The sequence below is a fragment of the Danio rerio genome, chromosome 16 (genome assembly GCF_049306965.1).
Source record: "Danio rerio strain Tuebingen ecotype United States chromosome 16, GRCz12tu, whole genome shotgun sequence".
NCBI lineage: Eukaryota > Metazoa > Chordata > Actinopteri > Cypriniformes > Danionidae > Danio > Danio rerio.
The window spans coordinates 22,531,405-22,550,000 of NC_133191.1; the positions used below are offsets into that span (position 1 = coordinate 22,531,405).

Sequence of the window (18,596 nt, forward strand, 5' to 3'; positions counted from 1 at the left end):
AGATCCATTCAGAATAGATTTTAAAGTATTACTACTCGTTTATAAATCACTAAAGGGCCTAGGACCTCAATATATTACAGATTGGCTCACTGAATACAAACCTAACAGATCAATCACATCATTAGGATCAAGTAAATAAGAAATTCCAAGAGTTCTGTCAAAGCAGGATGAATCGGCCTTCAGCTACTACACCCCCTACTACTAGAACTAGCTTCCAGAAATGATGAGATGTTCTCCAACATTACAGTAGGTACATTCAAGACTGACAACACATCTGTTTAGCTGTGCCTTTACTGATTTAGCACTGTGCTACATTTGACAGATCGCATTGTGTTTCTTTTCCTTTTCATTCTTTTACAACCTGCTTCAACACATTTAGTTTTTCTTTGTTTTTAATTACTTTATACATTGCTTTTATTTTCTTGTTTCTTTTATTCTTGTGTATGAAATGTGCTATATAAATAAACTTGCTTTGCCTTGGATGTGAACAGTGAACAGACTTTTCTTAAAAGGGACTTTGGTTTAACTCTGCTAAACAGAGGCCCTCCAGGAAAATGTGAAGACATCCATTTGAATGAACAGCAGCGTTGTTCTCAATAGCAACAACACATTTCAGCTATTTCATTATTTCTACTTTTTTTAAATACATTTATCACCTGACAATTCATTGCAATTATTATAAATGTGCTTATGTGATAACAATGAGAAGATGGTCCACTTAGCAATGTGAAATGGAAGAATGAAAACACATAGAGGACTATAATCTTGGTAGAAAAGATTGAAGCGATCTTACTGGGGAGTGGATGTCTTCCAGCAGAAGCACTGAGCAACGTTCACACTGCAGCAATGTCAGTGCACGCTGCATGATCTTCCTCACTATCTTCTCTAGGTCCGTCTGCTCCTCAAACAGATCATTCACCACCTCCAGCAGGGCCTTGAGAAACAACAGCAACAACTCGAAATGCATTCAGAAAACCAGGCCTTCAAGCTGTGGACCACATCATTAAATATTTGAAACCTTGAGACCTGAGAATTGTAAACTAGCTCACAAAATCAAGCAACACTGTCTTACGCTCGGAAGTCTAGAGGCAGATTTAGAATTTTTGAGTTTTATTCAGCAGGTCTTGACTCACTCTGCTTCTCTCATACTCCTTGCGGGATTCGGAGAAGAGCTTGGCGTTGGAGATCGATATTCCGCAGAATGGCAGATACATTTGCAGCACCTGTAGAGAGAAGCATGATGCCTTCAAAGCTTCAGACATGTTGATGAATAATCATGAGAGAAAAGAGATATTCAGTAGAATGTTAGGATCAGTATTATGTCTGTGGGATTAATCAAAATTGAATCACGATTTCAAACAAAGCAATTAGCTAATTACAAGAGGCTGCGATATGAAATATGTATGTATTATGTAAGTTCCCCCACCCAGAGCCAATGCATGACTGCCGTCTGTGTGTGACAGTCTTACTATCCAATTGAGTGAACACATGTTTATTCTGCCCAATCAAAATTGCACAATCAAACTATGCCGAAAGCCCACAATAAAACAAAGAAACAGGAAAACACAGACAAGTGGGATGATGGCATCTGCCGTTTCAGAAGCCTTAATAGATTAATTCATATTAATGAAAAACAGCATGTCATTATTATGGGAATATTTTGGTTTCGAAATCACAGACATCAAACAAAAACAGGTCGCGTGTAAGAGCTTACGCAGAATTATTGCCACGGCACAAGGAAATACAACAACCAGCACCTAAAAAAGCACCACAGGCAACTATATGAGGACTGTCTTGCTTAAAAAGTAAACTAAAATTATTGCTAGTGAAACTCAATCTAGTAGCTAGCAACAGCAAAGTACAATTTCAGAGTTGTTTGCAGCTATTACACCATATGAAAAAAACATCATGAAGGCACCAGGAGAAAACGCTATAAATCACTACTGTTTGTAGTATAATGTACAATTTCTAAAAATTATAAACAAATTTGAATAAAAGTATGTTAATATCTTTTCAGTTCAGTTTAACTAAGACTAACTGTATTTTATCAGTAAGAAGCTACAATACAGAAAATTAAGCTGAAGCTTGACTACAAAATTAAATTGCAAATCAAATTAAAATAGCAATATCTGTTAAAATGATCAAAAATCAAAAATCGCACAGACCTAATCAGTATAATTATATTCTGTCGAACATGTTAGTTTCAGCATAATTTTGTTAGTTAGCCAGTTCATGTATTGTTTTAAAAATAAACCTACTCTGACAAATCAATAACCAAAAAATATAAATAGCCACATAATTCAATGTATTTGTCATGCAGAGTGTTTTAAAATAATTTAAAATATTTGTTACAATACAGAAGATGAAGACAATAAATATGTAAGTTTAAGAAACATATAATTTTTGAGGATATAATTTGTCAAGATTAGCCTCCAAATTTAGGTTTTCACTAGCATACATAATCACTTTAAAAAAAAAAAAACTACAGTTTTAGTGATGCTTTTATGTGCTGTATTGACCTTATTCTACAATGTGGAAGTAGGGCTGAGCGATATGGCAAAAATCCAATCTTTATAATATTTTCCATATTAAACGATAACATCATACAGTTGAAGTCAGAATTATTAGCTCCCCTTTAAATTTTCTTTTTTAAATATTTCCCAAATTATGTTTAACAGAGCAGGGTAATTTTCACAGAATATCTGATAATATATTTTCTTCAGGAGAATGTCTGATTTGTTTTATTTTGGCTAGAATAAAAGCCCCTAAGGCTAATTTTATTTTCGATATTCTACAGAACAAACCATTGTTATCCTTATGTAATTACCCTAATTACTCATTTCTGCTGTGTGAGTGGTTCTTAGATCAATATAGAGTAAAAACGTCCAGAGCTTATCATTGCTATTGACATAAATTTTATCACAATTCAATACATTGTTTATCAGCCCAATGTGAAAGTTTGATTGATTTTTTTCATTGTTTTAGAACTTCCAATTCAGTTACTCATAGAAAAAAGATGAAAAAATGTCAAACTACTTGCTCTACAAACACGTGTGTTAGACTATACATTAAAAGTGGAATAATATAATAAAAAATATTAGTTTACAATAACAACCAGCATAACAAGCTGTCTTTAATGTCTAAAAATCATGTGATTGAGACTGAAATGTAATGGATAGTTTTCCAATGGATGTGTCTGCTTTTACGTAAAGAATACGGTCAATATTCATAAGGGAAAAGTAATATTGGGAGAAGAAAAACAGCAGAAGCAGAACATCAGTTTTGCTTCTTTGTATTTCTAGGGCTTTTATAACAGCACGGTCTGTATCTGCTTTCAGGGCTGCTTGGCATAAATAATTCTGAAGAGAAATGCTGTGCTATTAATCACTATCTATAGAGAGATGTTTTGAAGCAGCGATGAAAGTAAAGGAATGTGATGTGCGGGTACAGATTGACTTGAGCTCAGAGCTTGCAGCTCTGAATCTTCTTTACTGAAACTTTAGTATCGATTCTGAGGTATATGTGATTCAAATGCCTGGTCTGTTCACTATTTAATTACTCAGTGCGAACAGCTTTACAAAATTATTGGTAGCAAGCAAACAATATAACAGATCTAGCTTTGATTTATGCAGTTGTTCAGTGCGTGTGCAAAATGACCATGGCCAGTCTTCCAATCTAAATGTCTAATTTTCTGAACTTATAACTGCTTGTCTGTTTCTACTCCAGAATAGCAGGATATTCGCTAAGGTGTTAATTTATAGATCTCTACTGACTTAGCGCAGCAAATACCTTCACACTCTGGAGTTTCATTACCAGCAAAAGTTTGGGCACAATAGTAATAGGCATCTAGAGAAGGTAATAAGGTGTGAATCCAGCAGATGGAGCAGATCTTTTGAATGTAACACCAGCATGAATGTAGCCAAGAGAAAAGAAGTACAGGACTTACTTTTTCATCGTCCTCTGTAAATGGTGTTCCACTGGGGTTCTTGTTGATGGCCTGCACTACGCCGATGACTTCACCGTCACTGTTGCGGATGGCCATACACAGAATGGACTGAGTCTTATAGCCTGTCAGCTTGTCAATTTCATCACTGAACCGATGGTCCTAGATAATAGAGGAACATTGTAGTTGGATGCAAAAGTTAATATGTATTTTTTTTCAAAGTACTATTAAAGAAAATGATGTGTTGGGAAATAACTGATATATACTGTAATTGAGATGTGCTTTGATTTATTAGTGATTTATTTTGTTGTTTTTAAAGACTATTCTTGCAAATGTTCTTATCTATAAGTCATTTACAGCAATTCAAATATAATTCAATACGATATGGGGAAAATATTATTTGTTTCAGTTTAAATATGACTTTATATCATTAAGGAAGATGAAATAAATCATTACTACCTTGTAACATGTTATGGGATTATTCAGATTTCTGAGTATTGGGAACAAACTGTATTCATTGCCACTGGCCTTTCATCTGACTGCTATATGGTATATTATCACATTCGCACTGCGTTAATGGATCTTCTCTGACCACATATAGGGACAGCTTGCCCATGGATATGCTATAATGATGTGTGTGTACAACTGGTAAGGTGTATTTAAAAATGAGGGAGCTGTTATCTAGAAATTTGATGTGTTTGTATCTTTTGACTATAGTCAAAATAATCATGCAGCGATTCAAAGCCTTGGCTGGAGATATGTATTTGCTCGTTCAAATTACTTATTTAAAATAAGCTGAATCAACACAATTCTTGAGATTTCATAGGGAAAACTTATGTTCAATCCACATAAATTTGTTAAAAAGTGTTAACTTAATCATTTTTTTTGTGTTTAGACGACATGAATGAATTGTGTGAAAGCCTGCATTTTTTACAGTGTAGTATGACGTTCATTTAGCCTATTCATAAACCTATTTGGTGACATGTTAAATACGCAGTGTCTAACTGTAAACTAACTTTTATTATTTACTAGTGCTTAAAGACCCTTTGAAAGCTACGTTCTTAAATTGACCATACCCTTTTTATCCCTTTGGATAAACCCCCTCAAGCTCCCCAGAATACGCAGCTGTGTATTATTTGTCGTAGTTCTACCTCGTATGCGTTCGGTGTGTTGACGGTTTCTCCGTGTTCTGCTACATAACCTATGATGCCTTTTCCCCACGGAACCTGCACCTCATTCGAGTCAAGAGTGCTGGAAGAGGGTCGCACTGTAGTACCCGAGTGCACATCAAAAAACTTGGACACGAGTGTCCTCTTATGAGAAGGTCCCTCCACCAGGAAAAGCGAACACCTGTCTGCGTTCACCATAATGCAAACATTGATAAGTATCTTGTAACTTAGATTCGTCATGTCAAGTTCGTTCGAAATGTCCTTAACCAGCTCAAGGAAGAACTCCCTTTCGTTGGACTCTTTGAGTCGGTATTTGTAGTCAATGGCGCTGGAGGCATATTGAGGCACGTTCACTCGGGACTCGAGCAGCGCGCTCAAGATGTGCGCGGTGGTCGGCGGTAACGAACTGGCTTTCCGCAGGAGCGCGCGCCGCCGCATGCTCGACTGGGACTCGTGAGCCGTGAGACTGACGTGCTCGTCGTAGGTCCGGTGCGCCGTCATCGCTTTGGACCGGGCGAAGTTCTTTCGAAGCTCCATGTGGGACGATCTGCGCTTTAATCCATCAGGGTTCGTGGGCCAGAATGGATCCCTCGCGACCCCGCGTTTCTCCTCCGCCGGAGAGGTTTTGGACGGCTGATGCTCTTTCAGCCACCTGCTCAGGCTGTCACATTTTCCCTTTCTGACGAGATATTCCTCAAAAAGCTCCGGATGGCAATCCAAAAATGCCTCCACCTCGGAAAAATCAAAAGTTGTCATGTCGATTGCCGAAAAGCCTCCACAGAAGAAGTGTTGTGGAGTCTTGTACAGTAACACGCAGCTCGCTGTGATGCTGCACACACTTTACACATCCATTTGACATATCACTGCTCTCCTACCTTCCTCCTCACACGGAGAATTTTTATGAAGCTTTATGAAGCTTCAGGAGTTGAACGCTGAAAATAAATGATTCAACAGCCTACAGTTGATGCGCAGTGAAATAAAAGCAATTAGATGTTCGGCAGGTAAAACAGATCTCCTCTTGGAGGGACCTAAATAAACCTGAAATCAAAAAAAGAATGGTTTGTGTCTGTGACTGAAACTGGATGTTTCTTTTTGTGTCTACTGGTAGTTTACCAAAGTCTTTTTATGTGGTGTATTCATCATCACGCCTGCTTAAATATGCGTGCGTGTGTGCGCCAATGTGTGTGATAGAGAGAGAGAGAGAGAGAGAGAGAGAGAGAGAGAGAGAGAGAGAGAGAGAGAAGGGGGGGGGGTTCCAATATATTCTTTTATTTCATTAAGCACTAATGAGCTAAAGGCTTTTGAAGTAACCCCAGTCTGAAAATTATGACTGCTTTCGTTTGTCATTAAAGAATCCCTTTAATCTAAGCCTGTCCACAATATGTGTATTCCAAATGGATGAATAGCCCATTGTTTCCTCTTTACACAGAGAACAGTCATTATGAATTTAATATTTAAATAGTACTGCTTTATTGTTGCTATAGGGAAATTTGTCTTGGGCTATGGTGCTGAACCAAACACTTCTTCAAATCAGCATGACAATAAAAACAGTACAGCAATATGCCCATTTGGCAGACACCAAAATGACACTGAAGGTATACATTTTTAATATCATACACTAGAAATCCCACTTATGTCCTTGCTATAGCAATATTAAAAAGTCATTAAAACATCATAAAACATAAACAAGTAAATACATTATTATGTGATAATGGCATGCTTTTGAACACACTCTTGTTGACTTGGACAAGGATTTCAGGTGAGACAGATCATTACTAAGTGTAACTGAAAAAACTGTGATTAGATTTACAGCAAATTAATCTGGGATCAACATTGAGCAATTTTCTTCTCTGAAGTTGGTAAATATTGAATGGAAAATGGCAATAAATTTACTTAATGTAAAGTTATTTGTAGAAAATTCATCTAATCTTATGCATAATCTTATACGAAAACACATATTATGTTTTAATTATATTATATTATATTAATTCATTAATTTTCTTTTCGGCTTAGTCCCTTTATTATCTGGGGTCATCACAGTGGAACAAACCGCCAACTTATCCAGCATATGTTTCATGCAGTGGATGCCCTTCCAGCCGCAACCCATCACTGGGAAACATCCACACACACTCATTCACACATACACTACGAACAATTTAGATTACCACATGTCTTTGGACTTGTGGGGGAAACCGGAGCACCCGGAGGAAACCCACGTAAATATGGGGAAAACATGCAAACTCCAAACAGAAACGCCAACTGACCCAGCAGAGGCTTGAACCAGCCACCTTCTTACTGTGAGGTGAACGTGCTACCCACTGCGCCACCGCAACGCCTTATATTATATTATATTTATATATTGTATTATATTATAAATATTATATTATTGCTTTGCATTATTCTAGAATATAAAATATCTTGTATTGGGTTTATTTAATAGACAATTTTTGGTCTCATATAAATGTATTATTTGTAATAGAGAAAATTGTTTTGGTACTGAAGACATGTTAAGTGCTCTTTACTGTATACAGAATTATATACACTTGACTTTTGGCTTTGAGTGATTCAGAAGCAAAGACATTTACAGTTTATTGCAAAGTAACAAAAGATAGTATTGTAAACAAAGACAAGGGCTCCAAAAATCACATGGTCTCTCTTAAGTACTTATTTTGTATTAAGTAATTGCTTCTCAACCAACTGACAAAGAGCGTGTATTATTATGAATAATTAAAAAATATATCAATCACCATCCTTGTATTTTTGCCTATATTTTTGAATGCAGACATATTTCCAAACTCATTGATCAGCTTCACAAAGAAATGATTCCAATAGTTGAAATGATTCAGACAACATTCTCAGCAGAAACTCAATAAGAATCTCAGCAGACAATCAGACAAACTTGTATTATATAAGACTGACCTGTGGAATGAACGCTACATCAGATTCATGTAATCAGTATTGCTGTTTCAACAGATCATATATTTCTATTTGTCATCAGTCTGACTTATTCAGTCTGTTTCCTGTCATCATTTACCATGTGCCAGTTTATGTATTTATATTGTGTCTTCAGATCCTCAGTCATACCACTAAGTATAGTCTCATTTTATGTATTTCTTTCCTTGTCCACAATTTTGTTTAATGTTTTTCAGGAAAATTTCCTTCCATACGATTTTTTTTTTGGTCTTTTTTTTATTTTCCCCTTCAATCACATAGATATCTCAGCCATCAAGCTCTTCTGCTTGAAGCATAGATACTAGATACACTAGATATTGCATACGGTCCCTGAGCATGTGTCGATAGTGCTGCCACACTAATATGGTGCTCCCAGGGCAAACGTCATTCAACCGCACTAGTCAAGACTAAAGCCAATCTGAAGATGTTGGACTTTAGCGCTGTGTACGGGTGTAGAAACAAGCAAACAAAGAAAACAAAGCGTAAAGGCATCACATTTAATATACTGTAGGTAAGATTTTGTTTTCACGATTTTGTATGTTATGAACTTTGGTGCTAAACAAGAAGGCATATTGATGATAATACAGTCTCTTACCGCACTGACCATAAGGCAAAGTAGCCCCAACTCGCAATAAATACTAGGCTCATGCTAGCTTTGTTGAATAAACTAAGCAAACAATGTGAATGAAATATGACAACAAGATGCTGCAATGCTAGCAACTGTAATATTGTTGGCTAAGTGAACGAGTCGTTCACAATGGTGATTCATTTACAAACAAATCACTCCCTTCGTTAGAATCAGAAATGAAAGCGGGAGACACACTCTGACACACTCTGTCAGTTTAAAACTAGATTATAGGCACATCTCTTTGCTTTAGCATACACATAAAACACAAAAGCCAAGTGTCCAAACTCGGTTCTGGAGGGCCAGTCTTCTGCACATTTTAGTTGCAACCCCAATTAAAAACACCTGATCCAGCTAATCAAGCGCTTTCTTGGCATCCTAGAATCTTCCAGGGAGCCATGTTGAAGAAAGTTGGAGCTAAACTATGCAAAACACCGGGATGCCAGGACTGAGTTTGGACACCCCTGCTTTAAAGGATTGTTAGTCTGCATTATTTTGGGCAACTGGAGCCTGGAACACTTCCCAAAAGACAATCTAATTTGAATGGCATCTATGCTTATGTAAGTATGTTTTTATTATTCCCGAGATTTCCATAATCCTAGAGCAGGCCATATCCTGAGCAACTGTTGTGGGGGTCATGGAGGAGTGAAGAGCATTCCTGTAAGTGACAGACGAGTCTTCGCATTGATCCTGAAGGGCCAGCCTGTACACCAGCCGGTGTTCTCTCACACCTGCAGCTTCACCACAATGGACGTCCAGCAATCTCCAGCCTCCAGCGCCTAGACTTCAGCTCTGCACAAGAAGTTTGGCCAGAGGAGAAATAATCATGCCCAGCTGAGCCTGGATTCTCTAAATGTTTTTTCCTTTACTTTTGTCAATTGGTAAAGTTTTTTTCCTCGCCACTGTCGCCACTGGCTTGTATGGTTTGGGACTTGTGGAGCTGGGCATCAATGGATTTGCTCCTCAGTGTTTGGACTTCAGCAGTGAAAATTAAACCACACACTGAACTAAACTGAACTTCAACTCTGACAACTGGACTGACACAGTTTCAATCTATTATAATCTTCTAAGTTTAGCTGCTTTGACACAATCTACATTGTAAATAATGCTATAGAAATAAAGATATTGAATGGAATTGTTATCCTGTCCCCCATATTGGGACTCTACACTTCTAGCAGCAACTCAACCTTCCATCCATCTGGCTCAGTTGGACTTTACCCTCACTCCAGCTCCACTTGCTCTTCAGTTGCTCAAGCTTCACTGTGGTCTACCAGATCATTCCCCCTGCCTCAGTTACTTGAGCTGTCACCACCATCTTGGCCCTCCAGGTCTGTGCTTTACCCTAGCTCTCAGTACCCTCATCTTCAGCTTGGGTTCAAACATGATCATCTTTGTCTCTGTCAATTGATTCCCTGGTGGAGTCTACCACATCTCCAAATGAGTCTTTCCTCCTTTGACTCCCACAGTTGGCCATTATCATAGTTGATCTTTTGGGCCCTGTCTGCTCCTCCTGATCCTGGATCATCTCTGGCTTTTTGCACCATCATGAGCACACTGGTTCCTCCTGTCATCTCTTTATCTCCGTTTTTCACATCCTCCTCCAAATAACTTTCTCTTCCTCCAACACATTTGGAGCACTGTACAGGCAACATTGTGCCTAAACCAGGAGTGGGGCAAAATTTTACTTTTCTGCTTCGTTTCTGCCCATTATTTCGTTCTGAAGCAGTCCCAGTTAAGCAATACATTGTATTGTTTATTTAGTCCCTCCGTTTCCTCAGTTAGTTGTCTGATATTGTTTCATGTACATGTTTTTTCCTGCCTTTTATTTCAGATCAAGTGTGTTATTGAAGACTTTGTATGCTGTCATTCTCATCTTTGTGTTCCTGGACAAGAAGCTTTATCATAATACTCTATATTATACATTAAGCCTTAAACCTCAGTTGATTATTTTTCATTCCTTTGTTATTGTTATAAGTAATGTTTTCAAATTAGTAGCAGAGACGTGAGATTAGCATAATTCAATTCACATACTTCTTTTTACCACGGATTCAGATCTCTTTAATGGAAGTACAGTACAGTGCCACAAAGCGTTTAAAAGACATTCCATTGCAGTTTATTACTTATGTATATAAAGCATTCGTGTAACAGAGGCCAGACAGCGAAGTGCTAGGCTGGTAAGCCTCACTCCTCTGACCTCAAAAGGTGCTCTAGCCACAGAAGCTAGAGGCCATGGTCTTTAGCATCTTTGTTAGAGCAATTGGCCCAAGCTCTATGATTGGTCAGCTTTGCAATGCTAAAGAGTGTGGGAGGAGGTGAGAGCCATGCGGGCCAGATGGAGCGAATGTTTATAAGTGTAGAGTCCCTTGAAGCAGCTCCAGATGAAATCTTTTGTTTTGTGTTTCCATTTTGATTAAAGTTGTTGCACATCCGCCGATTCCTGCTTCAAAATAAACAAGTTTGAGCCACTTGTACATTAAGGTAGCGTTCAGAAAAAACAAAACACCAGTAAAGAGACTCGACACAGAGGAACATAAACACCTACATTTCTGAAGTTTTACTGCAAAGCAACATAAACAGCATGCAGAAGTATATGTACATGCACTGCATGACCCGTGGGTCACGCCGATCACTTGATGCAAAAGTATAAACCAGGCTTTAGACTGATAGGTTACATCTGTTTTGTTTCTCATGTGATATATGAACGACCCATATGGCTTTTCTTTGAGTGAGAATGAGATTGAAACTTACTGTTGTACATACATGTAATGTCAAAAGAGTACTATTTGACAGTGAAGATACAACCATGATAAAGCTGACCCATACCGAACCGTACTGTACCATACTGGAATGAACCTTACCACGCAATGCATTTACATTAAGTAACATCAAACTTTCATCCACTGATGTGTAATATGCAGACAGATCTTCAATAAACTATATTTAAAACTTACTACTGTGAATACTGAATTTCAAAGAAAAACTTCCATGGTGATCCTCTGAGCTTGATAGGTTAATCACATTAGCACATTTAAATGGTTGCTGGTGTGTGTAGCTTATACCTGTTGATGCTCATTAATAAGATGAGGCACTGCTGCAGACTTGACGGTTAAAACTGCCTCTAATGGCCCACAGCAGAATGTTCTGACACAGGCTAATGAAACCTGTTCTCCATAGCTGAGTATTAACAAGCAACCGAGGGAGAAGCATCACTGCGTTACATTTATAATACAACAGGAAAAGATGTAGTACAGCAACCTCTCTGAAGAGGAGGATGGTAATTGGTCACTGAACTTAAGTTTGGCATGTGTGCTAAATCCCAGCTTTCGTCGAAATCTTTGACAAGGCCCTCAGAGGATCCCAATTAAAGGTGTAATACTGAATATATTGTTCAAAGCAGCCTTATAAATAAGGCTTGGCCTGAGGAAATGCTTGGCAAGCAGTTGGCTGTGCCACGGAATAATATCGATCTGTGTGTTCACTTTTTGATAACACCATGGGGCAGTTTCATAAAATAGCGAGTTGGAGTTTTTCTTAGGAGTGTTCATTTACAGCAGGGGTCTCAAACTCAATTTACCTGGGGCATCTAGTGGCTTTACCTAGGCAAAGTCTGGGTGAGGCTGGGCTGCATAAGGGATTTCACAAAAAAAAAGTCCTCAAATGTCATTATTAACAGTTTTAATTATTTCTTATGAACATGAAGTGTCCTGAACATTAATAGAACATTGAGTGAAGATTATGAACAGTTCTTCTGAACATGGCATCTTTTGCCTACTTCTTGCTGCCAGAGACTTGACAGCGCTTCTTCTCACAAATCTGAACCACATTTGGCTTTAGAGCGGAAGCAGTTGAGACCCTCAGTATGGCTTGAAGATGATCATCATTAAGTCTAGACCTGTACTTTGACTTATTGAAGTCCTAGGGAAAAAAGTGGGGGAACTCACTCAAAACTTCCATTCCCTCACCTAAAAAAAGGCGTATATATGTATAAATAAAACACCCCCACCCCACTCCAGTCACATCAGTCTGTACCAGTCTGTATCTACCTATAATATCAACACAATCTCAGGCACGTGCACACATAGGACTCAACCTGTGCAGAGCACATGCCCTTTTTAGTCTTCCATAGAAAGTGCCCTTCCAAAATGATCAAAAGTGCCCCCGCGACGTGACACACCCTCGGTCCCGCACTTCAGTAGGCGCGCGATAACACCGCTCTTGAGTACGCGCGCGACAACACAGCTGATCAGAACGCGCGCGACAACGCGCATTGAGTGACAAGCGCGCTGTGTACGGATAGAATCAGCGGAGCGGGGAGCGCTCTCTCTTCCCGCTCCGCTGATTCTGTCAGTGTACAGCGGTCGGCGCGGGCCACAAAATATTGCACTGAGGGCCGCAAATGGCCTGCGGGCCGCGAGTTTGAGACCCCTGATTTACAGAAACAACAGAATGTATTAAATGTTTAATGTAATGTATGATGTGAGAGATGATAAAATCATTATGTAACTACCACTAAACACTTTTTAAGGTTTATAATGCAAGTTAATAGAAATTAAGATCAGAAATTAAGATCATTAAAGTTTCTATAATTTTTTTTTCACCATGAAAGTGCATTGCTGGTTCTATCTAGAAATTGCTGTCCATTACCAGCAACAAACTGCATAATAAAAATTGTAGCTAGTATTTAAATCTATATTGCACATTTTCTGTAAAAAGTACATTTTGATTACTCCTAGTTTACATTTGACCTAACTTGTTTATCATATCAATTTTATTATTTTGCTCCATACTATTCTAAATTATAACCAGAAAGTTATTAATTGTTATTCAAAACATGGTGTATTACAACTGGGGTTTTGTAAGAGAAGAGCTGCAGAGGATTTGTGAATTTAAAATGTTTTGTCATAAAACATTTATTCATTCATTTTCTTTTCGGCTTAGTCCCTTTATTATTCTGGGGTCGCCACAGCGGAATCCACCACCAACTTATCCAGCACGTTTTACGCAGCGAATGCCCTTCCAGCTACAACCCCTCTCTGGGAAACATCCATACACACTGATTCACACTCATACACTATGGACAATTTAGTCTACCCAATTCACCTGTACCGCATGAAACAAAAACACAATAAAAAGAAAATTTAAAAATTTGTAACAACGCAGTAGCGCAGTAGGTAGTGCTGTCACCTCACAGCAAGAAGGTCACAGGTTAGAGCTCTGGTTTCCCTCACAGGTCCAAAGACATGCGGTACAGGTGAATTGGTTAGGCTAAATTGTTCGGAGTGTATGAGTGTGAATGAGAAAACGTGCTGGATATGTTGGTGATTCATTCCGCAGTGGCGACCTCGTATTAATAAAGAGACAATGCTGAAAAAAATGAATGAATGAATAAAAAAATTGTGAAATGAAAAAAAAACAATGAAATAACAAAGAGAAGGAACTAAATTCCTGAAATGTGTACTCAAATGTATACTTTTTGATACAATGTCACGATTGTCACGATCACCAGTAAACTAGTCTGTGCAGATCTGGTGCAGATTGCCACATTATGAACTACAACTCCCATCATGCACATCAGACACACCAGTTCCTGATTTCCTCAGATGGACTGATTAAATCGACCATAAAAACAGCACACACTCAAACTTTGCTGAGTCTTGCTTCTGTTTAAAGCATCATGTAAGTGTTATTCTTGACGTGTCTTACTGTGTTTTTGACCTTTGTTTTGTTTATTCTTCCTGTTGTTTTGTTGCCCTTTGCCTGCTTTTCACTACACTATAGGTATTCTGTATGCTCAAGTTTGCCTCCGTTTTGACCATGAACTGCCTGACTAGCCTATAAATAAACTGCATGTAGATCCTCACCTCTGTTGTCCCAGACCCTTATGTGACAACTTACGTTACTTAAGTTAAAATACTTTGTAATACAATTAATACTTGTTTTTTAAGCATTGTACAGGTGTGTTTCGTTCACCCATACTTTAAAACAGTTTAAACTATTTAGTCAACTATTTAGTCTGTCTCCACTTTACTTCCTAATCTGCAATGGCCTCTTTGAATATCACACTAACTGTACAAAAAAAACCTACTAATACTTCCCTTCTTAGACTTTACTGACCTGAAACTTGCCTTTAGTACTTATTCATTGTTGCTCTTAGTTGTGTAAATTGCTTCCTTGTCCTCATTTGTAAGTCGCTTTGGATAAAAGCGTCTGCTAAATGACTAAATGTAAATGTAAAAATCTTGATGGTTGTGTTGGTCTTATCTATTGTTGTAAAAAATAAATGATGAAAGAAGAGAGATCCCTGTCCAGGAGACTCGAAACAAGCAGAATTCCTTTATTGAGACATGTTGACTAATCTGCAGTCATACAGCGTCTTTGAGAAGTCCATGTGTCTGCAAAAGCCTACTGGAGGTCTGCAATCTGCAAGTTTTATGACAAGTCTGAATTAAGACAAAGCTGTTCTGTCTATAATGTGTTTTTAGGAGGAGGGAAGATGGCTAAACAAAGCCTGCAAATTCAGTATTGGAGTTCATATGATAACCGGCATATAGGTGTAAGAAACCTGCCCAGCAAAAGACAGAAACCGTCTGACAAGTTGACCGACTTGAGAAGACAATATATACAGCCATGCTGTGAAACTGACAATTTCCATTACTTCGGAGACAGACAGGGTTCAGGAAACCGAGACATTTTAAGGTTCGTCACACCCTAAAAACAACTTTTCAGTTATTTATAGATTATATTAATTTATATTCCCACAACTCTAATATTTTGTTTAGTTAAATTACTTTCTTCTTAAACCAACTGAGAGTTTTGTTAACTTTTTTATGGGATTGTTAGAGTAAAAAGAGTAGAGGGTGTTTGGGATCACTGAAATGTCCATCTTCATCTTTTGTGTTTCATCTTCATCTTTTGGTAATGTATAGGACAGCTAGTTTTAATTTACACTGACAAAGGGAAGAGCTGCTTGATAACCAAGTAGAGATTTCAGCTTTGGGATTTACATACCTTTTTAAACCCTACTTTCTTCAATCTGTTCAATTTCTTGTATTCAATACTTTTTCCCTATTTCATTTGCTTTTTTTGTTAATAAACCAAGAAGCGGCATTTTCAGGAACACGGCAGATCATATGCCGTTTCAATTGTAGAACATAAAGGATAAGTTAGGGACTTGATTTTAGAAGCTTTAAATTAAAAATGAAACATTTATTAATTTGACACGCAAGCCTTTAAAAATGTCCAACATTAAAGTTAGCTGAATGAACAATTGATCTTCTAAAGTATTTCCATTATAATTTCACAGTGACTGTTCTGTATAGGTCTGCATCCTTTTTTAATAACCTGAAACGCAAAATTAATTAGGCTGTTTGTTTTTTTAAGAGCAAGGATAAGTTTAAATTTAAAGTTAAATAGGGTAAGGCAGAAATAATTTTGCTGCTTGTTTAAACTATTAAAATGAGCTGAATCGATACGATTCTTAAAGTTTTTTTTTTAAAACAACCTAACTGATTCATGTTAAGTCCACTTAAATTTGTATAGATATTCAAATTAACTTAATTGATTTGTGTTGGGATACCATGAAGGCCTTGGGCTCTATTTTAACTATTGCTAAGTCTAAAGCTCATGGGCCAAAGCATTGTCCTAATCCACTTTTACTATTTTAAGGACGGAAAAATACGGTTTGCTTTCCGGCACATGGTCTAGCAGGGTTGTGCTTGTTCTCTTAAAGAGTTATTGGTGTTTTTTGAGCATCACATGCATTAAACTAATCAGAGTCTTATCTTGCATTACCTTTAAGAGTCAGTTGCTTAACACCATAGAGCATTTGTTATTAATATGGTGGACTTTGTAAGTGGAAAAACTAAACGCTTTACTTGCAAGAAAACAGTTAAACAAACCATCTGCATTAGAATAAAGAACAAGCCTCCTCCATTCGGCCTCTTTACTTCCTCTTTACTTTACTTTTACTCTTTACAATACTCCTTTACCTTCGTGGATGGGGAACGTCCTGGTTATGTACGTAACCCACGTTCTCCGAATAGGGAGCGGAGACATGTGTCTGAAATAAACAGACTTTGGGAGTGCTTCAGGCGACCAATCACTTTCTGAAGATATGAAAACGGGCCAAGGAAATGGCAATTGACTTGGCGGAGATTAGCTCCACAGCTGAAACTGATGAGCCAATTAGCACTATATCAGTCAGTCCTCAGAATTTGCCTGCTGAAGAGCCGATCGCTCAACTCCCAGCCGGAGACTCCCTAACCCATGTACCCTATTTGGGGAACATGGGTTACATACGTAACCAGGACGATCCCCTTCATAAGGGAACTTCTCCATATGTCTGTAATAAACAGACTTTGGGAGACAGTATGGAAAACGCCACAGCAGCCAAGCCTGTCACACTCCTGATGTGTAGTTTGCCAAGACAAGGCCTGAGCACACTGACATCACAAAGAGCACAACCTTCCAACGTCCCCTACACTGCAAAAAATGCTTTTCTTACTTAGATTATTGTCTTGTTTCTAGTCCAAATATGTAAAGGTTCTTAAATCAAGAAGCATTTTCTAGACAAGCAAAACATATTGTCTTGTTTTAGGAAATAATATGCCAAAATAAAGTGAGATTTTCCATAAATCAAGCAAAATAATCTCCCAATGGGGTAAGCAAAATAATCTTATCACAAATCGAAAAACAAGATAATTTATAGGGTTTTGCTTACCCCATTGGCAGATTATTGTGCTTGATTTAAGGAAAAACGCTGCGTCCTTAGGAAGAGCTGAAAATAACAGAATTTCTCTTAAAATTCCTCCCTGGATCCCGTGGTGAATGAACAACATTACATCATCGACACTGATCCTCAACACTGGTGCTCCACAGGGCTGTGTTCTTAGCCCACTCCTGTACTCTCTGTACACACATGACTGTACAGCCAAACACAGCTCCAACGTCATCGTTAAATTTGCTGATGACACAATGGTGGTGGGCCTAATCACAGATAATGATGAAACGGCCTACAGAGAGGAGTTGCACACTCTGACGCAGTGGTGTAAGGAAAACCACCTCTCACTCAACATCAGCAAAACCAAGGAGCTGGTGGTTGATTTCAGGAGAGAGAAGAGCACACCCCCATCACCATCAACGTGACACCAGTGGAGAGAGTCAGCACTTTCAAGTTTCTTGGAGTACACATCACTGAGGATTTGACATGGACGGCTCACACAGACGCAGTGCTGAGGAAGGCACAACAACGTCTCTTCTTCTTCAGGCATCTCAGGAGGTTTGGAATGAGCCCCCACATCCTCCGCGCCTTCTAAACCTGGACTGTGGAGAGCATCCTGACTGGCTGTATCACCACCTGGTATGGAAATAGCACCAGCAGCAATCGCAAAGGCCTAGATAGGATTGTGCGAACTGCTAGACGTGTAGTAGGAGGTGAGCTTCCCTCCCTCCAGGACATCTAAACCAGACGGTGCATGAGGAAAGCTAAGAGAACTCCAGCCACCCAAGCCATAGACTTTTCTCTCTGCTACCCTCAGGAAGACGGTTCCGCAGCATCCGATCACGCACCAGCCGGCTGAAGGAGAGCTTCTTCCCTCAGACTATCAGCCTGATGAACACTTAATACCCCACACACAGACTCTTTCATACCCCTCACTGCACACCATTAATATGTAGCATGCACGTAGCCGTTTGCCCAGTGGAGCGGGCAGCGAAAGTGGAGAAGATGTTGAAGCCGCTGATGGATCCCCTCGGCGGGGAGCAGCCGCAGCAGAAGGGGCAGCGAGAAGAGCAGTTTTCCGAGCCAGCTGATAGATGACTTCCCCTATCACCATGGACTGCTCTCACCACGGAGAATTCCTGGATGAACTCCCTAACGATGTTGCCGAAGAGTCCAGCCTGGGATATG

At 38.7% G+C, this 18,596-nt stretch overlaps 1 protein-coding gene and 1 long non-coding RNA gene across 6 annotated transcripts in view; one reads left to right on the forward strand and one right to left on the reverse strand.

Moving 5' to 3' along the window:
- The window catches only part of LOC137487900 (uncharacterized), a 1,155,393-nt gene that overhangs the window by 144,046 nt on the left and 992,751 nt on the right, over positions 1-18,596 (forward strand). The window lies entirely within an intron of this gene.
- Positions 1-18,596, reverse strand: part of pde11al (phosphodiesterase 11a, like) — an 82,196-nt gene that overhangs the window by 36,167 nt on the left and 27,433 nt on the right. For 2 of the 5 annotated variants that reach the window (XM_692475.9, XM_073925483.1), the window contains exons 1-4: positions 5,095-6,241; positions 3,947-4,105; positions 1,134-1,223; positions 794-934 (exon numbers count right to left, since the gene is read on the reverse strand). In XM_692475.9, the coding sequence (XP_697567.3) occupies positions 794-934; positions 1,134-1,223; positions 3,947-4,105; positions 5,095-5,868 (1,164 nt within the window). In that variant the 5' untranslated portion in view covers positions 5,869-6,241. Of the gene's footprint in view, positions 1-793; positions 935-1,133; positions 1,224-1,426; positions 1,669-3,946; positions 4,106-5,094; positions 6,242-18,596 lie in introns of those variants that run through there. The other 3 variants (XM_073925482.1, XM_073925481.1, XM_073925484.1) reach the window with 2 other exon arrangements.